The 23,256-nt window shown below is 36.9% G+C and overlaps 1 protein-coding gene across 2 annotated transcripts in view; it reads right to left on the minus strand.

Moving 5' to 3' along the window:
- Positions 1 to 5,164: 5,164 nt before the first annotated feature.
- The window catches only part of LOC127639694 (TLE family member 5-like), a 49,881-nt gene continuing 31,789 nt past the window's right edge, over positions 5,165 to 23,256 (minus strand). The window contains exons 2-7 of one of the 2 annotated variants that reach the window (XM_052121855.1): positions 20,051 to 20,139; positions 18,282 to 18,345; positions 15,996 to 16,040; positions 11,531 to 11,593; positions 11,205 to 11,279; positions 5,165 to 10,675 (exon numbers count right to left, since the gene is read on the minus strand). In XM_052121855.1, coding sequence (XP_051977815.1) covers positions 10,448 to 10,675; positions 11,205 to 11,279; positions 11,531 to 11,593; positions 15,996 to 16,040; positions 18,282 to 18,345; positions 20,051 to 20,139 — 564 coding nt within the window. In that variant the 3' untranslated portion in view covers positions 5,165 to 10,447. Of the gene's footprint in view, positions 10,679 to 11,204; positions 11,280 to 11,530; positions 11,594 to 15,995; positions 16,041 to 18,281; positions 18,346 to 20,050; positions 20,140 to 23,256 lie in introns of both variants that reach the window. The other variant, XM_052121853.1, reaches the window with a different exon arrangement.

The raw sequence follows: 23,256 nt of genomic DNA on the forward strand, positions 1-23,256 counted from the left end.
GGATGTTTTGGGAACACCATCATACTGCACACACTGGGACAAACAACCTCAGCACCAGAAGAGTGGATGTTGCCAAAGCTCTCATCAACGTGGCAAAATCAGCTAGAGGAATCTACCCCAGTGCCAGTCATCATTACTACACTGCTGCCTCGGAGACATTCCACAAAACATCATCAATGCCATTATTGCAGCGATAACTGACGTGTGTGCACTCATGCTGAATGTACACATAGGAAATCATCAGCACATCACTCATGAGCATCTATGTGACTGTCTCCACATTCATCGAGAGGGCATGACATTTGCAAAACCAATCAAAGATGTAACAATGAAAAGGTCTGAGAACACACCCCCTGACTGTGAGGAGAGGTTGAGACAGCATGCCAGCAGACAGACAGAAAGCTATACTGCTGTTGTGACAGGAAGATGTCAGGAATCCAGAGAATGACAGAGGTTCAGGACCCAAGCGCAGAGATAAAAAAAAACAACCCTGTAGGAAAACAAATAATCCAGGGCTGGGGCAGAGTGTAACTGGGAATCAGGACCAACCGGACTGAAGAGGAAAAGGGCTGATAAAAAGGACAGACATGAACAAGACCGACTGGAACACACAAGACTGGAAACAAGATGAACTGGCACTGGACAGCAAACACAAAGAGACTAAAATTGGGAGAGAAATCAAATGGGTTAATAGGAGAAAGGTGAGGCAAATTAACTAATAATAAGCAAACAAGGAGGCAGGGTATGACGTGAGAGAGACACGCGGCAATACAGAAACAACCAAAGCCAAGTGGTCACACAAGACAACAAAACACCTCAACGGCCTGAGCGCACATCACCAAGACAATATACGCCCATGCCAACTGACAAACCAGACATGACACTTGCCAGTCAGGCCAAAGAGTTCAGCTTTTGTTTCTCATGGTCTGAGAGTCCTTTTGGCAAACACCAGGCGGGCTGTCATGTGCCTTTTACTGAGGAGTGGCTTCCGTCTGGCCACTCTACCATACAGGCCTGATTGGTGGAGTGCTGCAGAGATGGTTGTTCTTCTGGAAGGTTCTCCTCTCTCCACAGAGAAACGCTGGAGCTCTGTCACCTCCCTGACTAAGGCCCTTCTCCCTCAATCGCTCAGTTTGGCCGGGCGGCCAGCTCTAGGAAGAGTCCTGGTGGTTCCAAACTTCTTCCATTTACGGATAATGGAGGCCACTGTGCTCATTGGGCCCTTCAATGCTGCAGAAATGTTTCTGTACCCTTCCCCAGATCTGTGCCTCGATACAATCCTGTCTCGGAGGTCTACAGACAATTCCTTGGACTTCATGGCTTGGCTTCTGCTCTGACATGAACTGTTAACTGTGGGACCTTATATAGACAGGCGTGTGCCTTTCCAAATCATGTCCAATCAACTGAATTTACCACAGGTGGACTCCAATCAAGTTGCAGAAACATCTCAAGGATGATCAGTGGAAACAGGATGCACCTGAGCTCAATTTTGAATGTCATGGCAAAGGCTGTGAATACTTATGTATTTACATGTGATTTATTTAAATTTGTAATTTTTAATACATTTGCAAAGATTAAAAAAAAAATACTTATTGTTTGTAGAATTTTGAGGAAAATAATGAATTTAATCCATTTTGGAATAAGGCTGTAACATAACAAAATGTGGAAAAAGTGAAGCGTTGTGAATACTTTCCGGATGCACTGTAACATGGAATGTACGATAAAGGGTCAATTAAATAATTTGGACACCCCCATTTCAATGAAGGATATTTCAAATCAAATCCCTCAAAAATAAAAAGTCTAGTGGATCAGATGGAATTTGCAATGAGATGTTGAAACATAGCAGCCCAAATACAAGAGAGGCCATTCTCAAATAATTTAATTTGCTTTTAAAGTCATTATACTTTCCTGAGAATTGGAAAGAAAATCAAATTACCTCAATCTTCAAACAAGGTGACAAATGTAACCCAAACAACAACAGGGGAATTACAGTGAGCAGCAACCTTGGCAAACTATTTTGTTGCATTATAAATGACAGATTAACCCAATATCGCCAAGAACACAAGATTTTACATATTGTAATTTTCAAATTGGATTCATGTCAAAACAGAGAACAACTGATCATATCTACACACCGCACACACTTATAAACAAACATGTGAATCAAACAAAGCAGGGGAAGATATTTGGTTGTTTCATTGATTTTAAAAAGGCATTTGGTCCAGTTTGGCATAATGGATTATTCCTCAAACTGATTCAGAGTGGAATAGGAGGAAAGGTTTATGATTTAATAAAGGACATGTACAAAGACAGCAAATGCTGCATTCAAAATAAATAACAGAAGAAGTGAATATTTCAGCCAGAATAAGGGAGATTGTCAAGGTTGCAGTCCAAGTCCAACTATATTTACATATATGAATTGGCTAAAATGCTTCAAATCTCATCTACCCCTGGACTTACTCTAGGAGACAAAGAAATCAAATGTCTTCAGTATATTATAGCAGAAGAAAATCACTATTTAAATGTAACCTTCCTATTAAATTGTGGCTGAAAATCTTTGACCGCATCATCAAACCCATCTTATAATATGGCAGTGAAAACTGGGTCCCCAAATAGGAACTGAATTATGGGACCTAGGACAAAAGTCCAGTTGATATCTTCCACCTTGAATTTGGTAAAAATATCCTGGGAGTTCAAAAGATGCGCTTGTAACCTGGGCTGTCGGGCAGAACCGGGCAGTTTCCCTCTCTTGACAGATATTCAAAAGAGAGCCAGTACATTCTGGTTCCACCTATCAGACTCTTCCCCCAAAAAACACCATCACTGTGCACAATAGAGCAGCACACCCAGAGAGTGACCCTTTACAGTATTTTGTGGACAAACACCAGCTAAATGTATGAATGTAATTCAATTACAGCAGGCAAATTAAACATATACAAAGCAGGACCCCAGAAGAATATATTCATAATTGGCAAAGCAAGCTCAAAGAAATCAAATAATTTATCCTATTTCCAAAAAATGAAGACTATATAAATTGGGATCATATCTGACCAAAATGAAAGACAGGAAGGACAGGAAGCTTCTGATGAAGTATAGTGTAAGTGAGCACAGTCTGGCAGTGAGACAGGTCGGCACAGACAGAACTGGAGACCCAGAGAGGACAGACAGTGTTCACACGGCACTCAAGGAGTCATAGAGGATGAACTACACTTCCTCACTGAGTCCAGTAAATATGAGACCATCAGACACGCAAAGTCATAGGACAGATACTGCCTGAATTCAGCAATGTGGAGAAACTTTCATATGTTCTTGGAGAGAAAGCTGAATGTATAAATTGTCATGTCATGATCTGAGGGAGAGAGGGTGACCTATCACGAAATACTGAAAGTGTCAGTTTCATTTACTGTTACTCATTTTTCTCTGTAGTTACTTTTTTTACATGTAGTGTGTCTGTGTCTGAGAGAGAGAGAGAGAGAGAGAGAGAGAGAGAGAGAGAGCACACAGATCATACCGTCACAGTTAGACTTGACTAGTTGCTGTTCTCCATGATTGACAGTAGCTTATGAAACCAAATCAGGTTGAGTATTTCCAACAGATTGATTAAAACATCATGATGTCTGGATTTCCAAAATAAACATGGAATATGATTCCTAATGGGATGAAAAGACATCAAATAGTATTACAGTAAATGAAAAGGAAATTTCATAGAGAAATTGAATCAAAGACTGTAATTTTTCAATTACCGAATTCCAGAGGGGTTCACGTTTAATGCTCTACCTAGTGGAGTCGCCAGAAACTCTCACTTTTGTGGTCAGCGATGAAGACCATTTATCTTTCAACACTTCCAATAACTGCCATTACTCAATGAACTCCTTTAAAAATCATAAAATAACTGTTTGAAGCATTAAACCAAACCACACTTTCATAAAACCGGAATTATATAATCACGCAATTGATGCTCCGTTAAATCAAATTACATAATCATAGTTTGTTGGATGCTAAATATTAAATGCAACATGAAATACAAATTTAACCCATTTACTTTCTAAAAACACGTTCCTGATTTTATTTTGTGCACTGTTTATCAGTCTTTATTGTTTGTCGTAATCTTTCATAAAAATGTAATAAAACTATCACAACTACTGCACTTTTCATCTGACATCACCAAAACCTCTTATTTTTCAACCTCTTCTCTTCAATCACCTGTAATAAATTCCTGATTATTCCCACCCACATTTTTGACTGTATTTTTTTGGAAAAACACTGTGGAAGTAAATCGTAATAATAATGTATTGCAAATAAAGTGTTGTGAACGCAGTTTCATGTCGAGTATTCATGACATTAAATGAAATGTAGAAATAAGCAGTCAACCAATTTGAGTTTTTCAAAGTCTGATTGTGGGAATTTAATGAACGTTTACTCAAAATAAAAATTATTCATAGACAAAGCAGACATGGTTATCAGCAAATGACAAAAAATATAAACAAAAGCCCAAATAATGGCCATTGTTTTGGTCTGTCTTTAACCGAAATAAGAAATGTATGTGAAAAATGGTTGGAATTAACTGAAACTTCCCTCAAAACTCACTTAAAATATTTGAAAACTGAATCAGTATTAAATAAGGCTGTTGGTAGAAAAGTAGACATGGTTTTCGGCCAATGCAAACATGTTTTCAAAAAGCCCAAATATCGGCTGATATATATATGTTGGTCTGTCTTTAACCACAATAATGTACGCAAATAAATATTTGGAATTAAACAAACACTTCCCCATTAGCGGACATGGATATAGCCCAATGGCAATATAAAATTATTTCAAAAAGTTCAAATATCGGCCGATATAAGCAAATTTAGAGATGTATGCCATAAAAATAGTTTGAAATAAATCAATATTCACAATGAATTCACTTAAAATATTTGAAAATAGAACCATTATTTCATGATAAGCAGAGATATTTATCGGCCAATGTCAAAACATTTCAATAAGTCCTAATATCGGCCGACATATAGGTCTGTCACGGACTGAAATTCACTCAAAATTAAGCAAGATCAAACACGCCAAACTCACCCTTCTCTACATTTTAGAGAAATTTCATTGGACCTCTAAAATCCCTATGCCAACAGGCGCATACACAAATTACAATAACAACAAAAACATCACTACATTGATTTGATTGATTTTATTTGTAAGGCACCAGAAGCATTTCCTTACTGCAGAAATTTCCATTTATGTATAGTAAATGTTTAAGTACTTTTGTCTGTTTTAATATGGAATGAAGCTATTTCATAACACTATTACTTTTACACTGTATGTTTTACAATATACATAGAATTAAGAGTTGAAAACCAAACAACCAAAAGACTTTTATAAAGCACAGAATGCTTAAAATGCTTTCAAACAAATGGCAAAAGGCAAGCAATGCATTCGGGAAGAAGACGGATGTCAGGGGTCCGGAAAGAAAAGAAGATGGGCCTCAAAAGTTAAGAAACCTCTAAAACACAGACATATCATTCAAGATTGACACAAAAGCATCCATTTGCACATAAAGCTTTAGGCTTATGTATAAAGTATACATACAGAACACCTGCTGCCCACTTTTAGAACAAAATACTTTGCATTTGGCTCGATCGGATTCTTAGCTCTAAACTATGTAGCGACCACTTTCTTAAAAAGAAAACAACAATGCAAGATAATAGATTAATCGGACTATGTAGCAAGTCACAGTCATGCACATTGATAAAGTTGTGCAGTAGGATGAAATCTGGCACTTTTTCTTGTAAATACAATGGTAAAGTTAAACAGGACATGCCACTTTTTTTCCTATGAAAAGACCCAATTCAAAAACTGTAAAGAAAAATAAAAGCACTGTTTTCTCATGTTGGCACTACCACAATGCTGGTCATTTAGACTTTTCTAAACTGAAAGATTGTGTGCCATCCTCGTAAGCTAAAGGCATGTTAAGGAGGCATCATGTAATGAATGATGTTCAGATACAGTTTGTATGTTTCTACATTATATTACCACCATTTTGAGGGGCATTCACTAATTGATGATAAATCTAAAAGATGTATTTCTCCAGTGCACATTGTAACATCACATTTAACTATAAGAATTGGATGCAAAACCATTGCTACGTAATTGGTTACATCACTCTGCATTTACATAAGAATGGTTATGCTAACTATTTACACAGAAATTAGTTTCAGGGGTTTTGTCGAAAACACTGAACCTCACTGAACCGAAATGGAAAAAAACTAAAGATGACAGAGACAACTATTGGGACTTTGAAGGAAAAGGGCTATTTGCACTTTGTCCTTAAAATGCAAACATATCAATGATTAGATTACGGCTTCATCAGCAGGTTAGCGGTTACTTCAAAATGCATTTCTTGTTTGGATGCAAAGTTGTGTGGGTCTCGCTGAATACATTTTAGAATCATTCTTTATGGTGGGCATTTTGTAAAATACATTACCAAAAAGACACAGGACAGGACACAACTTCAATTGAAAGTGACCATGAGGGTGTTAGAGTGGACTTGCTATGAGCTTACTGCCCCCTCTTGGTAAAATGTCATATTACACAATTGACACCATAACTTGCTTAGAGAATAAAAAAATCTAATATTTGCATTCTTTTTCATTTTTAGCTTTTACCTCAAGACCATTTCAGGTAATTCAAGTTGCTTTGATTTCTTTTTTCTTTGATGGGAGTATTATATTTGGGTTTGCTATACAGCTTTACTCTTTTCACACTTCCTGTAGCACAAAAAAATAAAAATAAAGGTGCTTCTTCACAAATACAAATTTTTGCAATACTTTCTCTTACAACATACCTTCTAATGAAGAAAAAAAAAACATGACTAGATGTAAAACCATGTACACAATCGACATGACTGTTTAAAAAAGACTAAAAATATATTTTACATGGCATCCCTTTTCGCTTGGTGAGCAGGTTAGCTAGCATCTTCGTCTAATACTCTGTCTGAGACGGCACAAGAGTCCAACACTTCCAAACACATTAGAAATCAGGCAAACAGGTAGATAGATGCAGTACGTTGAAGGGCATTATATTTTTTTCTCTCTCTCTCTCTCTTTAGCAAGCTTCATTTCAACAGTATTCATGGGTAAATCTGGCAAAAAAGATGTCCAGGTCATTAAAAATAATAATAGTAATAATAATATGTACAGTACTGTGCAAAAGTTTTAGGCACATAAGATGTTCACAAAAGCATTTGTCTTAAATTGGTTATTTATATCTTCAGCTTTAGTGTGTCAATAGGAAAAATATATGTTATACTCTCAAATGGTTCTTTTGCAAATAGATTAGAATAGAGGAACAGGGAGCCCTGCAACAGATGTCATGGCCCCCACAAAGCCCCACACTGAACATCGGGTCAGTCTGAGATTACATAAAGAGACCGAAGCAATTAAGACAAAATAGAAGAACTGTGGCAAATTCTCTAAGAAACTTGGAACATCCTATCTGCCAAACAACCAAGAAAAACTGTGTCCAGGTGTACCTAGGAGAATTGGTGCTGTTTGAAATGTGGTCTCACCAAATATTGATTAGTTCATTAGTTCATTAGTTTAATTTGTATGATGTTAATTGATTAAGGAAAACTACTTATGTCATTATTATTTTAACAAGTGCCTAAAACGTCTGCACAGTACTGTATATTATTTTTCGCATAAAGACATTTTTGAGACTCTTAAGATTTTTTGCAATGCGCCAATTATTTCATGACCATTTTCCTCCCAAATTCTCTTTTACCATATGTCGAGATGTTTCACTTTTGATGATTGTTTTGGTACTTAGCATTCCTGTAAAATTACAGTACAAATACTGTAATAAAATGATTCTATTCAAATAGCACAAATTAATGGCAGTCCAACAACCAGGGTTCCCACTCTTTTCAACCAATGATTTTTCCATGACTTGAAAGCTAATTTCCGAGCCCACACATTTAGCCTTTCATTCTGAAAATTGCACCAAAATCACATAATCGCAAATTAGTAAAAACAACCACAACATTGCTTTATAAAAGTTAAACAGAAAACATTTCATTTTAAATTTAATCCATACAAACATATTGGGTGAATCCTAAAATGGGCAGGGATTAGCAGGACATTGTTGTCTCTAATTGGTCAGGCAAGTCTCAACACGAAGGATTTTTTCTACTGACCCGGTTGGGCCAGTGGTTTCTGATTTTTACTTGCCCAGACAACATTTTCACTGGCCCCAACGCAAAAATGAAAAATTGCCGTTTTTACCATCATGGCTTTAAAAAAATAGGACCCACTTTATATTAGGTGGCCTTAACTACCATATACTTTTAATGTACTTTGTAAATCCAAACGTACTTTAAATGTAATTTAAATTGTTACATTTACCCCAACCCATCCCTTACCCCAAAATCTAACCACTAACACCTAATCCTAACCCTACCCTTACTCCAAACCTACCTCAAACTCAGTAGCAGCAAATGTGGGAATTTTACAGAACAACATGAAGCTACACAGTAAACAAAAAGTCTTGTATGTATTTAATGTTACAACATAGTAGTTAAGGCCATCTAATATAAAGTGTGACCAAAAAATAGTCTTATAGAAATTATCTGTTGATTTCATGTATTCTAATGTGTGGATTGATCATTTTCAACAACATGTTAAAACGAAAAAATTGGGAATTTCGTGCACTGTGATTGTGAACTGTGGAATGTGTGGCCATCAGGCAGTCCGTTTTGTCGAGTCCTGGGTCAGGTATTCTAAATAACATGATATATTTTAAACTCTTCACCGTGTTTTTAATCCAGTGCAATGTAACCCCCTGATTAAATATTTTAGGACAGAGCATAATAAATTAAAATAGATTAATTATATAAAAAAATCCCAAGATTGTTCAATGACTTTTTAAATGTACATGATTTTTCCTGGAAATCTAAATTTTAAAATTCCCTGATATTTCCAGGTTTTCCATGACCATGGGAACCATAAACAACAGATACAAATTGATGTATTTATAATTTACATAATGTTTCATTATTATTGTTATAAAATACAGTAATAATGTTATTTTTTTATTACATTAATGAAAAGTGGGGGAAATGTCCTAAACGTCATGAAAATAATGTCACAATGCAAAAAATCTAAAAGAAAATTATCCTTTTTAGGACCATTCAGCAAAAAATTATTCCTGTAAAGAGTTATATTTACTGTATTACAGTAAAACTACTGTCAAATATTCTATTTAAATCAGCTCAATTAAAGGCAGTTAAATATTTATTTAAATGTATTTATTTATTAGATTTTTTTTACATTACAGTAATAAGAATGATATATTGTTGCATTACAGTAAAAGGTGGTAAGGGAAAAATGTCTTAAATTATCCTGAAAATGATGTCGGAATGCAAAAAATCTTGATGGTCCAAAAAGACAAAATTTTCTTTAAGCAAAATATAAAATCCTGTAAACGGTAATATTTATTTTATTACAGTATAAATACTGCAATAATATTATTCTATTAGAATCAGCTCAAATTAGAGGCATTTCATGAATTCCTTTATTATTATTGTTTTTCATTTTAATCGCATTACAGTAAGAGATATTTTTTTTGCATTATTGTAATGAGAAGTGGGGGTAAATGAATGGCTTTAACTGTCATGAAAATAATGTTGGAATGCAAAATATCTTAATTGTCCTAAAAAGGTTACATTTAGTTTTTCCTTTTGACTTGGTGTTAAAAAAAGACCTAGACATGTGAGATTCACCCTTATAATGTTTTCTCAAGCTGCAATGGTGACCCACTTTACAGTTTAAGGTAGGATAGATCTGCAACTTCTACAACAGGAAGCACAACAACAGACATGCCTTTGAAAAATCACAACAATCCTTTAAGCTCTAAATGGATTACGCCACAGCTAAATTTTTTGATTCAATGTTAATTTTAGAGTTACTGCCTTGGCCAAAGTGCTTCTGACTCAGTTATTGTAGATTGTAGCTGTAAAAGGTGAAAGATTGTAAGAGGGAGCAAGTGAGATGGAGGAAAAAAGAGAAAGGGAGGGGGATTTTAACACTATTATTACTGGAGGGTCGTTGGTCCATTAACAGGTACACCATTTTCTAGACCATTTCCACTACAAGCATAGGAAATATACAATATATATAGATATATACATACACACAGGCAAGAAAGAGTGTAAATAAAATCAAATCAAGCATCCGCAACAATAAAAAGGTGGTGTATAAATACATGTACAGTATAAAGCTGGTGGAAAGAAGAAATAATGATGTTAGGCATCTGCAGACAGTAGCAGTGCACAAGTATAGAAAGATGGAGGGAGAGAGTGAAGGAAAAGAAAAAGGAATATAAAAGTGTGAGTATTAGGAACATGTGCCTCTACGTTAAGCTCTGGATGATGATTGGATGAAAGATCAGATATGGTGGGCATCTAGTCGGACTTGTCTCCGTCTTCCTCACGGTGGCTGTCGGAAGTCTCGCGTGTGCTCTTGTCCTCCTTGGCCATTTGGGCCTGCGAGGCCAGGATGCTGGAGAGGGAAAAGAGGCCGGAGCTGGAGGTGACCGCGGGAAGGCCGGCTGGTTGGCTCAGGCCGAGGGGGAGAGGGGTCATTGGCAGCGCCAGTCCCTGCAGCTGGGAGAGCTGGTGAGCCTGAAGCTGCTGCTACAGAATGGAGAGTGAATGTGTTGTACATCTGCAAGTCATTCCTGCGTAAAATGTTATTATTGTTTTCTATGGAATTATAAAACTAATTGTTTTATCTTGGATTATTGTTTCCAATGACTCCTGGTTTTTATTTTTATTATGACTGTCCCACAACAGTTTTGCCATCATTTTCACCACACCAACTAAATTATGCCCTTAATACAATTAGTTGACTTTTTTCAAAAGAAAATGTACTTGTTGACCAAGTCGACAACATTGTGTTAGTGAAGAGCATGTTTGCAATAAAATTTGTAAAAAGTGTAATTTGAAGGAATCAAATAAATGTCAAGGTAACAATGCACACTAAATGTGATAAAAATTGAAAAGAGACAAATCAGCGTGAAATCCAACAGCAACAAAACATAAAATTCATCAATAACGCCCCCTCCTTTATACATAATTAAACTGCCATAAACTCATATGCATTTCCACAAGCTTAGCCTATAAACCTGTACATGTGCACCCACACACATGTAAAACCTACCCGTATGATGGAGTTCATCTCTGGTGGGGTGACCTGTTTGGCCCTCTCTATCGCCCCCAGGACCTGCTGCTGGTGCTGAAACAGACAAATCATGGCAGTTCATGGCACCTCATCGCATACAGTAAGTAATTAAGTACTTACCATCTAATTTAAAACATTCAATTCAGAGTGTTAACTCCAAATGTACTGTAAAATAAATCAAATATATTACAAAAAATAAATATGCAATATGGCAAATCAACATGTAACAAATCATTGTGAAAATGTACAAATGACATGCCACTAAAGCTGTAAATGTTCAGGTAATGGCATATCTCTCTCTGTACCTCTTGAGACAGGTAAGGCAAGACTTGAGCACAGATCCCGTTTAATCTCTTCACGGTCTCTGCCTGCAGGGAGGGAGAAACACACACACACACACACACACACACACACACACACACACACACACACACACACACACACACACACACACACACACACACACACACACACACACACACACACACACAAATACACACACACACACACACACACACACACACACACACACACACAAGCAAATTTATCAATTTCAAAGCAACCAAAATCCCCACTCAAAATATAAGCAGTCCTCTGCAATATCATCTTATTACGTATGTGCACCTCAGAACTGTCAATTTGAACGGGAGTAATTTCTGCACCACTAGCGTCACCAAACAGAATTGTAAAAACAAATCATCTCTGTTTTCAAACACATTTCAGAAAACACCTAGTCTTCCATTGGTTGTACAAACAGACAGTCCCACCTTAAATTCAGATCATTGATCGATTCAAGGTTGCCGTGTTGGGGCCGATAGCCCCCTCAAAAAAAACAGAACTGTTTTAATAGCACCAAAGAGTTCTACTTTTAAGTGAACTCAACCTTCAAATAACTTACTAATAGCTGACTGCATATTTAAATGGGATAAGAGAAAGAATTTTAACATTGTAACAAATAACACAAATGGTGTTTCAAGAAAAACTGTACACTAAAATAACAGTCGACTGATATTAGTTTTCAATGACTGATACAGATGTGTATGATACAGATGTGTATGAAGTGGCTGATTGTGGATATAATGCTGATATACTTTATATGTGATTGAGGCTAATACAATTGAATAATAGACATTAAGATATGCACATTCATGCTGTACACATACGCTGATATTAAAGTTTTATGCGCAATATTTTAAGCAGAACATTTTTTAAATATTTTAAGGCTGGAATCGATTGTTTAAAAAAAAATAAAAAAATAATCGCGATTAATCATAATTAAATTATGGTGCATGATACATTACAACAAATATAAAAAAACCACCATAAATATATTCAATTTATACTTTTCATAAAGAACTTGCAAGAAATTTGTTAGTCATCATTTATTTGAAATAAAATAAAAAAATTATATATATATTTTATATATTTTTTTTATTGTGGATAATTAATTAATTAAGAGTTAATTAAAGACAATTTTACATGTAATAATCTTTGATACAAGTACATGTATACATGCTATAAAATCAGTGGACATGCTGACAGTTTAGGGTTATTGTTACAGTGAGATTACTCCTCACTGTTAAAATGCAGTTAAGAGCTAAATCCTCTGACGTTTCCAGTGGACTTTAATAACAGGATCATATGGCCAGATTCGATTCATATAAAGTTTTATTGGCAAGATTAACTTAAGTGTACTGTACATTGCCAATGTATTATTAGACAATATATACAGATATAAAACAAATTGAAGGCTGAAGTTTAATTTGCTGAAGTTTAAAATCTCAAAATGATTATTTTCTCTGGATGTTGTTCAGTCTAGTATACCTGTCTGTAACTTGCTGAACATCCACACTATCACACATACACGCGGATTTTCTATTCCAAGGTTCCACTTTTGAAACTGGTCAGACGACAGCAGTTGCACATTTACAGATGATGTGAAAAGATACAGCAGTTTGCCCGTTATGACTCTATTGCCCGTGCAGTAAATCTGCTCCCATGTTTATAATGCCCGGGGACATACATTAATTGCATTTCTACTAATCGCAGAAATTAACGTGTTAAATTTCCCAGCACTAAAATATTAATTGTATCCCTTAAATCCATACCTCGGGTCTTTAGAGACCCAGGACCTCATTACACCCTGTACCTCATCCTCATACATTTCTTCAGTATTCCTCAATCTATCTCTTGTAAAGAGTGTAGCACAACATACAGAATATATATAATGTGTATAGGGTCTTTAGTGACCCAAGGCATGTAAGAGTTTTTGCACTTACATAAATTATAATTTTTTATATCTATTTAAGTTTACCATCACAGGATATATATTTATCTGTTAAATATATTACAAGAAATGAGTACTATATTCATACATACAAAAAAATACTGTATCACATTGACATTCTGTGCAACAATGAATTATCAACAACAGTCAATTATCAGTATCCCATATGTGACAACCATTTTTAATAGATGTAAATGCCTTTTGGATTTTAGGGTTAACAAAAATATTTGGAAATAGAAATTGTACATTTTCCAATGACTAGGCTGTAGATACATTATATAACTGCAACTAGGGATAGTTAACGTTTCTGTTACTCGTCCAAGCAGCCACCGTTCTCGGCCAATGCGATCATTTCCAAATATTGGACAAACATCAGCAAATTTATATCATTACACTTAAACAACTGGTTGATTATAAAATTGTACCTAAGAATAGTGCATTTTTATGTTAAAAAGGCAAAGCAGGCACAGTTCTCAGCCGATCCCATTTTTTCCCCCAAATAGTTCATTATATTGAAAATAGGAATAGTTAACGTTTCCGTTAATCGCCCAAGCATGTGCAGTTCTCAGTCGATGCTGGAAATGTACAAAAATCAGACAATTTATCAGCATGGCTGACATACTTATCTATAATCACACTAAAACTACAGGTAGATTATAGAATTGAAAATAGGAATAGTTAATGTTTCTGTTAATCAGCGAAGGGGCACAGTTCTCAGCCAATTCCCGATAATTTCCAAATATAGGCCAAACATCTGCCAATTTATCAGTCTGGTCCAGTCGATCATTACACCAAAACTATTGGTAGACTACAGAATTGAAACTCTAAATAGTTAAAATTTCCATTACTCGGCCAAAGGGTACAATCAGTTGCCATCTTTCTTGCATTTAGTTAATAAAACTAAAGAGGGATTGAAGGAGAAAAAGGGGAGACAGAGCTCATGTCAGACAAGCATGATTTTTCCATGTATTTAAAATTCCTGCAAGAGCTCAAGAAAAAAATGTAGAGAGAAAAAGAGAGAGAGAGTGAGAGAAATATGCAACACTTTCCCCATTTCAACAGCTTGCCATGCTATTACTTCTTACAGCATGCAGGAGAGAGAGAAAGAAAGAGAGAGAGTGAGAGAAAAGAGGAGTGTGAAATGAAATGACTGCATACCAAGCACTGGGATTGCTTATTCTTTGCATTCATGCCCTGTATTTCTCTCTCTCTTCCCTTTGCTGAAATATATTTCACCTGTGTCACATAAAGGGGCAGCAACTGATGAATTGTGTTCTTGAGACTGGGTGAGGAGGTGGCAATGGCGCGTACCTAGATCGGCGCAGACGTGCAGTCTGTCAATCTCTGTGCCCCTGCCACTGAAAATCACATTCAGCCACTGTCTGTGTGGCTTAAGGCACGGGTATACTTAGTTTTTCTGCATTCCAGATCGTATTTTGCCTGGTCAACCACATTGCATCTCAAAGTATAGTCTTTTGACCATGAGTGAATATGAATGTGTTAAACGCATGCGCACAATGACTGCTTTGTGATACGTTTTTTCAATGGCAGGCGCATGAACCAGCGCGCACAAAGGATTGTCTGTGTCGAGAAGTCTGCGCAGACTCTGCTGATGACGAAATTTGCGTCTCTCATACTGTGTGTGGAGTGATCAGAATTTTATTATTATCAAAATTATTGCATGTTTCAAAGGTGGAATTTTTTATTTTTATTTTAGGACTTTATAAAGTGCAACCGACATTGTAGCATCATATCTGCACTGTTTATACACACAATCCATACTGTGTTACTTAATGTTTAAGTAATATACAAGCCACATGAAAGATGTTTATATTGACAAAACAGTATCAGGGGTTCCAACTAGTCATGAAGTTAATTTCCTTTAGACTCCCATTCATATTTCTAGGCACAGTTGCCCATCAAATTTGTCACATTTTCAATAATAATAATAATAATAATATCAAATAATTATCACTGATGCATCTACTCATATTGGCTACTCATACAAAAATTGAAAACAACAGCTCTTTACTCTTGACAAAAATTCTTCAGACAGGTCAAGCTTCATAACACATGACGATATAGTTTTAAGCTCTCCAACTCCTCGTCAATTAGATCCCTGAGCATACTTTTTAAATACACTCTTCCTACTTTTTCTTTTTAGCTAATATCCAACATTTCAATAGATGAAATGCTGTGTAAAGACATTGGTTTAAAGTGACGTTACTGCTGAGAACATTAGAAACAACAACTGAAAGTGTAATGAACTGTATGTTATGAAAAATGACATTTTCCTGGTTAAGGTACAGTAACTAGAAGTGTGGTATACCGTTGACACATCTGTGTATAGAAACAAATGTAGCAGCAATGCATTCAATAATGTTCAGCAATGATGACATAAATATGTATGCATGAAGAGCCTCCAAGAAAGGATGTGGAATTTGTTATCTTAGACTAGTTAAGTGAAAAAGACGCAGACTCACCTGCTTGTGCATTTCAATATTCAGCCCATAAGACATCTCATAGTACTGCAAAGAAAAAACAGTTGTTAGATAAGAATTCACTATTTTACATTTCTGATTCCAAAAAACTGAACAGGACCCCAACATATCAGATGTGCAGGTGTATGGGTACTAAAGTGCTAAAGCAGAGATTCTCAAACTTTGATGTTGCAACCCTAAATGGGGTTGTGGGAGAATTCTATTAACTTCTTTGTAGTATTTTATTATCATTTTTATTTTATCATTTTTATCCACAGTTTTTTATGACCAACCACTTGGCGGCTAGACTGTTTTCTGGTTCCAGTCTCCATAAGAAGTAAAAACTACTGAATCCGGCGATCCAGATGGAGAACAAAAACCATTTTTAAGTGTGTATTCTGTGATAACAACTTGAAGTAGTTAATGATAACAACGTAACTAACCTTGGGCCATCGCTTCACGTCAACTACCCACTCCTAAAACTTAGATGAGTGAGGCACTGTCAAAAGAGAATCATCAAAAATCTGTAAATCGGCACTGCGGAGCCACATGCTTTTTCACTTGGCAATTTTCATCTATTAAAAAAGCTAAACATCACATCATCCGCTAAAACATATGCCGATGTGAGTTAAAACACTGGAGGAGGAACACTTCCACATTTATGTATATATGGCGGACAGCCATAGGCCACAACAATACAGTACATTAAATGTGCAGCTTCTCTCCTGCGATATTACATGAAATATAGGCTACAACATGACCTGGAAGTAAAGGTAAACTTAAAATATCCACACTCGTACATTCCTAGAGAAATTTTGGTTTGGTGAATAAGTAGAAGTTTGGTATTGGTGTGAGGCAGGACTCAGGACTCTTTTTGCATCAAGACCAAATACCAATCAAAGTAGTTATGTAATTACGCCTCAGAGATACTTAAGTGAATAGCTTAATTCTGAATAACATTGTTGGGGATGTGGGTTTTTGTAACTTAAAAAATGGGTAGAGGACCAAAAAAGGTTGAGAACCTCCTGTTCTAAAGTGTTCAACTTGCTGATATCCCAAACGTCTACAAGTAGACTCAACTACAACACAACCTCAGCAACTAAACGAGATTGTGGAGCACCAGAGATGGAGCCAGAGTTGAATTTAGAGTCAGCTTTGCCAAGCAGCAGTGGGTCCCTAAAGCAATTACCACCCACGCAAAACAGACGCCCACCCTCCCCATCTTCAGCGGGTGCGGATAGAGCAGGGGAACCTGAAAGGCTATTAGCGAGAAGGGAGGGGGGTAAAGGGGGCGCTCTGACTGATGCATGTGAGAGCAACGTTGCACAGATTAAATGAGATTAAGCCGCTCGACGGATCAATTAGAGGTGGAATATCAGATGGCAACATGGGGCCCGAACTGGAGACAACAAGGTTAGATGAGGTGGAAAGAGCAGGGAAATATCAATGGTGGGGGTGGAAAGAAAGAGAGAGGAAAATGTGGACAAAAGAAAAAATTGTTGACAAGGTAAAGGGGGAGGACAAGGGAGGGAATAAAAGACTAGTAGAGAGAAGACCCATAAAGCCATAATAAGAGCAACAGAATGACTAGAGAGTAGGGATAGGTCAGAATAGTAGAGTCGACCAACAACAATTTTTACACAGTTGCTGTGCTTTAGCGAGTGTGCCGACAGTGTATTGTGCTTTCAGCTGTTAGAAAAATTGTGTTCATCCCCTTTAAGCACCGATGCAACAGCCATACACAATCAGACAGACATTTTGGCCATTGTGTCACTTCTTGTGTTGTTTCAGGAGCATGAGCGTTGTTTTAAAATGCTGTATAAAGTTAAATATAGTTGAAGAATACAAATTTAAGAAATGCATTTTGCTCCATTATGCACCATCTAGCTATTTTTGAACGCAAAAATGCATCTTATGTAAACGCCCCCAATGAAACGCGTCTGATCGGTGTAAGATAAATAAGAAAAAACAGCCTAATTATACACAGCTTGCTTAAAGGAATAGTTCACCCGAAAACGAAAATTCTGTCATCATTTATTCCCCCCATCATGTTATTAAAAAAACATATGACTTTCATTTTTCCGTCATTCAGGTTTGGAATGCTATGAGAGTGCGTAAATGACGTAAATTTTTGGGTGAACTATACCTTTAAACCCTACTACCGAGAAACAAACAGAGAATACAGAAAAGACACAATGAAAACAGACAGGTAAGGGTTTGGTTTGCTCTTTGTGGATGAGAATATTTTGGGCACATCCCTCTAGAGGAGAGTGTTCTCTGCAGACTTACCATGATATAATGACGTTGCATTTCAGACTTCTCGCTGGCCAGCTTGTCACATTCGAGCTTCAGACTAGAGAGAGAGCAGACAAAGAACAATGGTGAAACAATGTATACACAAGACATATACTATACCAATCAGAGTTTTCAGAAGTTAGACAGCTTGAGACTTTGCCACTATTTATTTAGAGCACGTACTGGAAATAAGTGTCATTGTCACAACTAAGAACTACTCTGATAATTGATTAATGCGGAAGTGTTTCATTTCTGCGCCACTAGCATCACCAAACTTAACTGCAAAAGTAACGGTTACAAAAGAATTGAAAATAATAAAATAAATAAAGCTCATTATTTGAGCTGTAAAGTTCTTTAAATCGTCAATTTTACGGTTGTTTTTATGGTTTACAGCTTTACGTCACCATGGCAACAAAGTTGTAAAACTGGATTTAACTTGACAGAGAAAAGGTTAGCAAGCAATTTTAAATCACACAAAAATCATGTTAACATGCAAATTGTTTACATCTTGTGGCTATACTTTTGAAACGGTGAGTATCTTAACTTCGAAAAATTGGACCTCATTCACTTCCACTGAAAGTGCCTCACTGTGAACCAGAGTTTTATAGTTCGAGTTGAAAATTCATTTCAAGGTAACCATTATTGTGTCATAAATGCTGTTAATTTGGCATAATTTGTATTGTACCCAGAATACTCCTTTAAGACACTTTATCACGCAAATGTACTGTTCGCCATTACTCCTTTTGTTCCAAAAGAAAACAAAGACGTGGAATTTCAATCAAAGTGAAAAATCTAAATCAATAAGCAGTTTCATATGGAAAACAATTACGCTCTGAGTTGAACTGGAATAGATCCAGCATTCATACGAAAGCAAGCCAAGAGAAAGTATCTCATCTATATAAGAACAAAGTGGCAGTCCTTTAATTCAACACAAGAGGGTTCAACGGCGTATGACAGCCAGGCTGTGTCTCTTCATGCCTCTCCAGTCTGCTGCCACCACTTATGCCAAAAAAGAAAAAAAAAAAAACTGCTGCTATGATGGTGTAACATATATTTGGGGTTGTCAAGGTGACCATACTCCCTGCTGCTAGGCTACCTGTGATTGGCCATGACAGCCACTGATTGGTCGAGACCTCCTGAAGGTTCAAAAGATGCTCTCGAAATAAAAACAAAAACAACAACAAAAAAACGACACATTGATGGAGTTTTATTGCTGTTCCTTTCCACCTCCAAATCACTCCTGCTGTTAGCCATATTTTGATTTATGTATTCCCTGATCTATCTATGCATTTGTAGACAGGAGCGACAGCTCATGCTCTGGGGATCACCTGCAGTACATTTCATTTAAAAGGCAGAACACAGAGCCAAAAAAGGCCCTTGTCTTTTGAATCTCAATTGAAGTCAATAGTGGTGAACGCACGCTCAGAATACACATACAAAATGTAGAGCCTATTCTTCTATGTACCAGTGTTAAATGAGGGTTTGCTCGTTGTCATGGGAATAGGGATGGAAAGACATATTGCCTTAAAGATGGGCCATAGCTGTGCCTTTGTGCCTTTTAAAAAGTCTTCAGGGGTCTTCTTCAATAGTCAAGGCATCAGACAGATCACAGTAGCCTTTCCGTGTTAATCAGCGAGGGACCCGAGACACTGGGGGCCGCTTGTTAGATTCACTCAAAGCAATGAAAAAACATGCCTGCTAATGACGAGTTTAGTCGCACAGCTTTGTAGAGTGCTTCCTTAAGGTATTAAATGTGTGTGTACCTGTGGTATTGTGCTTGGAGGAACTGGAACTCGTCCTTGATGCGGTCACAGGAGTCTGACGTTGTGAACTTTAGCTGTTGCGATGAAGCCTGCAACAAAACCAGTTTAGAGCAGTCAAAAGCATTATTCAGTGCATGTACATATTAAAGGGATAGTACACCTAAACATTTTTAATTGTGCAAAGGAGAATGTTAGGCAGAATGTTAGCCTAGATGCCAATGTATTTTTTGCCAGTACGTCTCTGCTCAGTGTGCATAACGCAGATTTCATCATCAGCACAGAACTGAGCGCTTAATATTATGCAAGTTTTAATCATAATTTGTGCCCTATGGTATGCTTGTGTAGGAAATACATTTAAATAAAGAATAGGGTATTTCACTCACAAAGACCTCTTATACAAGAACAGTGATGCTTCTTATACAAAATATTATACTCATTTATTCAAATTTGTATCTTTTTGACATCCATTCAGAGGCACTGCTGAGTGTTGGGTGTGCCCATCACAATAATACATATCAGACTACATTATCACTTTATGAAGTGATGCAAGGAATAACTCTTTATAGCTATACAATTATAACTTCTGTTCTGTTGTTACTTGTGTTACAAATACAATTTAAATTTGATCAAAATTACTGCGCTTCATTTTATTTTGTAGTCGTGCTTGTACAAGTGTTTTAAGCACTCTACAGTACGTGCTCACTCAAATGGCGCTGGGATGACCGCAAATCATTTTTCTTTTTTCAACGAAATATCAGAACGAACCAATTAATTATACTTCCCAATGCTAAAGAGGACGTTCTGGAAGAGTATGCTCGGTTTGCGCGTCTTTGTGCATGCTCAAACTCTTTTCAGCCGCTCACACAACAGCAGCTCTACTCAGTTGTATGATGTGAGGTATTGGGACATTTTAACAAGAACAAGTACATGAGTAAAGTATCTACCCTGATGTCAGTCCTTTAATAAATGCATCATTCTTTCTGCGGGGCACTTCATCCATGGAAATAAGGAGTATTCCAAACTCCTGTTGAACTCTGCCAGTGGATGAAGCTGATGTTGACAGGCAGCACAGAATGCACTCTCAGAGACGAAGCACTGTGAATAGCGGCTGATTATGATGGTTACATCCAGTGCCCAGAATATGAATTTCATATAATTTCTCCTAATTCTGTTCCATTTCTAAAGTCTCTCGTGGGCCGTATCAGAGCAGTAAGAGGGCCACAGATGGCCTGCAGCCTGGACTTCAGACACCCCTGATCTACACTGGTGGTCAAAAGTTTGGAATAATGTGCAGATTTTGCTGATTAAGGAGGAAATTGCCTATTATTTTGCCTTGAGCCCCAAAATCACCAACAGACTTTAAGGCCAGATTTTATTCCAATTTAACCCCTGTATATAACAGAATCAGCTTGACATACAGGGCTTGGATCACTGCTGCATTTCAATGAGACTGCCAAGATGGGCAAAATCAGGCCAAAACAGCTGAGGCCTTGGAAATGCATGGAATTTTGTAATCAAGTGTGAATTTACCAAAGATTAACACCCCAAAAAGCACCAAATAATATCTTGGATGGCTTTCTGTGAAATTTAGATCTCAGAATTTTGAATGCATCTGTCATGTTTGGAGCTTGATGAAATTCAGATTTTTGAATTACATATGTTGCACTTGCAGGCAAGCTTATTTCCCTTGTGCAGGGGGCCACACCTGCAGGGAAAATGCAGATGTTATTGGAACTGTTTTTGCACTTTTGGACTGGATTTTCTAGACTGGTTGATATGTTGGCGGTATTCCCAATGAGAAACTGCCACACTCAAATTTTGATGAATGCAGGCCTTCCAGCTTTCAGTATAATTCCAGTAATGCTGAAAAAAGAAACCTAAAAACAGCCTCTGCTATTGCAGACCAGATTCTGGCTACAGAAAATGAACGATAGTAGGGATGTGCTTTTAAGTCATTTCAACTACTGGAGCACTTGAGAGATAATGGGAAAGGGGGTCAATGATGGATATTTTTGGCAGCTGCATTGTCTCTTGTGGTTTTTCTAGTGTTTGTTTGTAGACAGTGAAAAAAGTGTGCCATGTTAAAAAAAATTCTTAACTCTTAAAAACATTCTTGTGTTCAGTTCTGTTGCATTCCATCAACTGAAATCCATCGAACTAGTTTTGAATGCAAGAATGTGTCCTGTGTGAACACCCCTGAAAAATCTCCGATCAGTGTTGAGCGCCCAGCATTGAAAGACGCCATAGTATGATATTCCTGTACAGTTTCTTCAACCAATACATTTTCAAATTAACACCCAAAATGCCAGGTTAATAATCAGAATTTAAAAAATTATTTCATGCCCATCCCTAAGGCTAAGTATCACCAACCACCTCACAATACGTATCGCAATACATATTTCAAGATTCATAATACAGGTTCAGTTTTTAAATCGCTCTCGTTCATCATAGAAGCTTTTCTGACAACAAGGGAAATGAATCATAAGGAATTATACGATGTTCCAATTCGCACTGATCTCAACGATTCAGGTTCTAAAATATATATATATATATATATATATATATATAAAAATATATAATAAACCATACACATCTAAAATTACGCCTCACTCTCCACAGCCCCTCCCCAGCTTTCTATATGACACCTCCTCGAAAGCAGCCACCCTCCTCGCACCACTCCCGAAATGAGGGCACTCCAGCCGACTTCCATCCCCTTAAAACAATCCGTCTGCAGGTTATCCCCAATTTTGATGACTGCCCCATCGCCTAAAATTTCGCCAAAAAAAATAAAATTATTGTAAATAATTTTAGCTGTATACCTAAAGAACTGAGATCTGGGGATCTCAAAATGTTGAAACACATTATCAAAGATCTCAACATTGCACTCTCACATAGGTCACAGAGCGCATTAACCCTCTGGGGTCGACGGACGCGCCGGCGTGTCCTGCTGGATATTTTCGTCATTACAGCAGAAACAACTTAAAATACTCAGTCATTTTTGGGTATACAGATAAGTGTAAGACATCATTAGAGACTATAAAGGGTCTACTTTTATATGTGTACACTCACAAAAACAACAAAATCTTGTGCTTTTGTAAAATAAAATAAAATAAAAAGGGTGAGCTGTAAGCAGTCGCTGTGTTCACGAGCATATATCTGAAACACTTCGCAAAAATGAACTGAAACTCCGTGAATATTTATCTTAC

This window comes from Xyrauchen texanus, chromosome 48 (assembly GCF_025860055.1).
Source record: "Xyrauchen texanus isolate HMW12.3.18 chromosome 48, RBS_HiC_50CHRs, whole genome shotgun sequence".
Lineage (NCBI taxonomy): Eukaryota > Metazoa > Chordata > Actinopteri > Cypriniformes > Catostomidae > Xyrauchen > Xyrauchen texanus.